Consider the following 5,294-nt stretch of genomic DNA (forward strand, 5'->3'; position numbering starts at 1 on the left):
TACAAAATCCGAATTTTTGGTTGAAAATTTGCCTTTTCTAGTTCAAAATTCGACTTTTTCTTTGAAAAATGCATGTATTTTTTTGAAAAATCTTATTTTTTTTGTTAGAAACTTAATCTTTTTTTTTAATTCAACCATTCTAGTTATTCATCATCAATCTTAAATTTTCCATTTACGATTTTAATTTTTAAGCGTACATTTTAATTTAAAGTTTTTTTAAATTTTGGTTAAAAAACCTTTTTATTTTATCAACTGCGAATATAAATCAATTAATGATTTTTCAAATTAAACTGTTCTTTAAGGAATAAAAAGGAAATTATAATTGATTTTAAAAGGCGATTGGGAATCAGTTCAAAATAATATATTTTTAATTAAAGGCTTTTACAAAATTTCAAATATTATTTCTGTCTAAAATATTCCATTTTTAAACTGTTCAATATGAAAATTTTCAATTAAGAAAAGAAAACATTACTTAAATTTTATAATTATACGACTTTTCATTTAAAATCAGTAATTATAAATTAAATATTCAAAATCAAACAAGAAAACTAAACTTTGAACTTTGTCATTTTAATTGTTCTATTTAAAACAATTTAATTTGTAAGTCGAATTGTTAAATTTTTGAAGAAATATTTAGAAATTTTGAACAAATTCATAATTAATTAAAAACTTGAAATGATTTCAAATAATTTAAACCAAGTGTCTACGCGTATCGACAAAATTCAGCCATTCGTACCAAAATGTCGGTGTTTAGAAGCTTTTCAAGAATTTTGAAAAGCTTCAGAAGAATAAAAATTTCCTAGCAAAAATTGAAAAGCATTGAAAAAGATTTACAAAATTATCAAAAATTAATGCGGAATATTTTAAGGAAATTTGTTTCAATTTGGCAGGATTTGAAAAAAAAAATGTTTAGGAAAAATTCGAATGATTTTGAAAGATATTTAGAAGTTTTGAAAAAATAAAGAAATTTTGAAATAAAACTTTCAAGGATTTTAAGGATTTTTAAACTATTTAAAATAAAAATAAAATTTAATCGTTGAATTTTTCATGTGTCTAAAAAAAAATTTTTTAAATGATATAATTTTCAAAGTTTTAAAAATTTAAATTTTTTTATTGGGAAGTTTAATGGCATTTGAATGCAACATTTTTGAATTTAAAAACTTTTAAACTTCAGTTTTAAAAGTTAAAAATGCAAGATTTCTACTTTCAGTTTTTATTACTCCGAATGGATCAATTTTTAGATTTAGTGTTCGATTTTTTAAATTTCATTAACCATGAAAAATATTTGCGACTCGTGGGAAAAAACGAGAATTTTTTTCTTTGTTTAAAACGACCACTCTGTAATTTGTTAATGATGACTTTATTGTTAGTTGTAGAAACAGTCAAAGGCGATGTGTCTCTCGAAGATATGAGAAAAATAGTCAAAGAGATTCTGAAGATATACGATGCGGACAAAACGGGAAGAGTCGACTACGCTTTGGAATCTGCAGGTACCTTTTAATATGCAAAATTTTCTTATAAAATTACAGATTTTGGTCCCTATATTCCTCATTGTCTATTTAATTAAGGTCCCTAAAGTACCGTATTTTCAAGATGAATTCCAAAGAATACAAATGAATTGGAATAATACATTTTGAGTGAATTTAGAGAAATTTAAAAGAAATAAGAAGAATTAAATGAAATTCATAATAAATCAAACTGAATTTAAAAAGCAATTCAGTTAACTTTAAACAATAAATTTTCAAACGGAAGCATGGAAAAATTAATTAAATTGGATAGAATTCAGTGAAAATTTAGAAGAATTCAAAAGAATTCAAAAGGATTTAGGATAAAATAATAAAAATTCATGGTGAATTAAAACAAAAATCAAAGGAATTTAAAACAATTTGAATTTGGAATTAGAAGGATTCAGGTAAATAAAAAAAAATCAATAGAATTCCAAAGAATTCAGGGTGAATTCCTAGAAAAAATTTCAAATCTTCAAATCCTTTAAACTCTACTAATTTCTAACACAAGAAGCGACTAATTATTACAAAACAATTCAAGATAAATTCCAAAGAATTCAAATGAATTGGAACAATTTTGCAAAATGAAAAAAATTTGATTGATTACAATCAATTTTGAGTGAATTTGGAGAAATTCAAAAGTAATGAGAAGAATTAAATGAAATTCATAATAAATCAAACTGAATTTAAAAAGCAATTAAGTTAACTTTAAACAATAAATTTTCAAACGAAAATATTAATTTTCTACCAAAAAATACGATTTTTCAACAAATTAAAATATATCAATTTCAGAATTGAAAACAATTAGAAAACATGGAAAAATTAATTTAATTAAGTAGAATTTCGTGAAAATTTAGATGAATTCAAAATAATTTAAATGCATTTAGGATAAATTAATAAAAATTGAAAGTGAATAAAAAAAAATCAAATGAATTTAAAATCGTTTGAAAAAAAACTTAATTGAATTCCATAACTTTTAAATAAGCTTAGAAAAATTAAAGGGAATTCAAATAATTCGATGAAAATCCTAAAAATTCACGGTGAATTCCAAACAAAAGTTTCAAATAAATCAAGATAAATTCCAAAGAATTTAAATGAATTGGAACAATTTTAAAAATTGAAAAAAAATTGGATTGCTTACAATAAATTTTGAGTGAATTTAGACAAATTTAAAAGAAATGAGAAGAATTAGATGAAATTCATAATAAATCAACCTAAATTAAAAAGCAATCAAGTGAATTTAAAACAATACGTTTTCAAACAAAACAAGACGATTTTTTAACAAAATATATGAATTTTTAACGAAATAGTTGAATATTTAACTAAAAAAGGCAAATTTTCAACCAAATAGTTGGATTTTCAATTTAAAAATATCAATTTCAGAATTCAAAACAATTCAAAAACATAGACAAATTAATTGAATTGAGTAGAATTTAGTGAAAAATTAGAATACAAAAGAATTTAAAAGAATTTAGGATAAATTTATAAAAATTCAAAGTGAGTTTAATTCAGAATCAATTAAAGAAAAACTTTTAAAAATTAAAAAAAAAAATCTCGGAATTAAGTAGAATTGAGTGAAATGTCTCAGAAAATGTAAAAATACCTCCTTAGCTAGAATAATTAAATTTTAAACAAAATGAGAATTTTAAACCAAAAGATAAATTTACAAATAAAATTATGAAAATTTAATTGGAATAATTTAATTTTCAACGGAAAAGATAAAATTTAAAAAAGAAGATCAAATTTTTACCAAAAAAGACGTTTTTTCAACTAAAAAGTAGAATTTTGAACTACGAAAGGCAAATTTTCAACCAAATAATTGGATTTTGTATTTAAAAAAAAATCAGTTTTTAACCAAAAATGGAATAGTTCTGTTAAAAAATTAATTTTTAACTTTAAAACTTAAACTTAAAACAATAAATTTCCAAACGAACGTACTAATTTTCAACCAAATAGTTGGATTTTTAATTAAAAAGTATAAATTTCAGAATTTAAAACAATTCATCAAAACAAACAATTGAAAAAACATTGGAAAAATTAATTGAATTGGGTAGAAGTAAAGGAAAATTTAGAAGAATTCAAAAGAATTTAAAAGGATTTAGGATAAATTTATAGGATAAATTAAAAAAATTTTCCCCCTATGCGTACCCTATTTGCAGCCCCTAATGGCACTAAAAAAAATGTATAATATCAAAACTTCCAAAAGTCACTTTTCTTAATGAAAATATGAAATTATTTAATTTTCTTTCAATAAATTAACTCATGAATTAATTATTATGTATATTAAACCTGGTTCTGAATTTTCTTGAATTTTTAAAAAATATTTGGAATTATTCTGAAAGTTTTTAAGATATTTTTAATAGATTTCAATCATTTTTAAGGGATTTTTAAGATTTTAGGGTATTTTTAAAACTTATGAGGCATTTCAAGAGTTTTGATTTATTGAATTTTAAAAGATTCAAAGGAATTATTTTATGATTTCCAGGGTCGCTATGCTACCTGGAAAGTCTGGACAACCTGGAATTGTCAGGGAATTTTTATGTATCTGGAAAAAATTTGTCAAAAAATCGTTTTTTTTATATATATAAATTTAATCTTGTTTTTAAAATTTATCTTTTTGGTTTAAAATTCACCTATTCCAGTTGAAAAATAATTATTTTAGTAGGAAATTCATCAGTTTGGTTAAAAATTAATTTTTTTAACAGAACATGTAACTATTCCATTTTTGGTTGAAAACTGATTTTTTTTTAATACAAAATCCAATTATATTGTTTGAAAATTTGCCTTTTGTAGTTCAAAATTCTACTTTTTCGTTGAAAAATCGCCTTTTTCGGTAAAAATTTTATCTTGTTTTTGAAATTTTATCTTTTCCGTTGAAAATTTAATTATTCCAATTAAATTTTCATAATTTTATTTATAAATTTATCTTTTGGTTTAAAATTCTCATTTTGTTTCTTTAATTGATTCTGAATTAACCTCACCTTGAATTATTAGAAACTTCATCGAATTCTTGAAATTCCCTTGAATTTATCTAAGCTTATTTCAAATTTATCGAATTTGATTAAGATTTTTTCAACTTGTTTTAAATCTATTTGAATTTTAATTTAATTCACTTTGAATTTTTATTAATTTATCCTAAATCCTTTTGAATTCTTCTAAATTTTCACTAAATCCTACCCAATTCAATTAATTTGTCCATTTTTTAAAATTCTTTTCAATTCTGAAATTGATATTTTTAAATTGAAAATCCAGCTATCTGGTTGAAAAATTGCGTTTTTGTTAAATATTCATTTACTTCGATAAAAATTTATATATTCACTTGATTGCTTTTTAAATTTAGGTTGACTTATTATGAATTTGAATTAATTCTTCTCATTTCTTTTAAATTTCTCTAAATTTATTTAAAATTTATCGTAAGCAATCAAATTTTTTTTCAATTTTCAAAATTGTTCCAATTCATTTGAATTCTTTGGAATTTATCTTGAATTGTTATGCAATCAATAGTCACTTTTTGTGTTAAAAATTATTAGAGTCTGAAAGATTTGAAGGTTTGAAACTTTTGTTTGGAATTCACCTTGAATTCTTAGGAATTTCATCGAATTCTTTGAATTCCCTTTAATTTTTCTAAGCTTATTTAAAAGTTACGGAATTCAATTCAGTTTTTTTTTCAAATTGTTTTAAATTCACTTGATTTTTATGATTCACTTTCAATTTTTATTAATTTATCCTAAATGCTTTTAAATTATTTTGAATTCTTGTAAATTTTCACGAAATTCTACCGAATTAAAT

At 21.6% G+C, this 5,294-nt stretch overlaps 1 protein-coding gene across 4 annotated transcripts in view; it reads left to right on the top strand.

Moving 5' to 3' along the window:
- The window catches only part of LOC117174105 (SUN domain-containing protein 1-like), a 110,018-nt gene that overhangs the window by 82,109 nt on the left and 22,615 nt on the right, over positions 1–5,294 (top strand). For 3 of the 4 annotated variants that reach the window (XM_033362854.1, XM_033362855.1, XM_033362857.1), the window contains one exon: positions 1,371–1,490. In XM_033362854.1, the coding sequence (XP_033218745.1) occupies positions 1,371–1,490 (120 nt within the window). The remainder of the gene's footprint in view (positions 1–1,370; positions 1,491–5,294) is intronic. The other variant, XM_033362856.1, reaches the window with a different exon arrangement.

The sequence above is a fragment of the Belonocnema kinseyi genome, chromosome 6, assembly GCF_010883055.1.
Source record: "Belonocnema kinseyi isolate 2016_QV_RU_SX_M_011 chromosome 6, B_treatae_v1, whole genome shotgun sequence".
NCBI lineage: Eukaryota > Metazoa > Arthropoda > Insecta > Hymenoptera > Cynipidae > Belonocnema > Belonocnema kinseyi.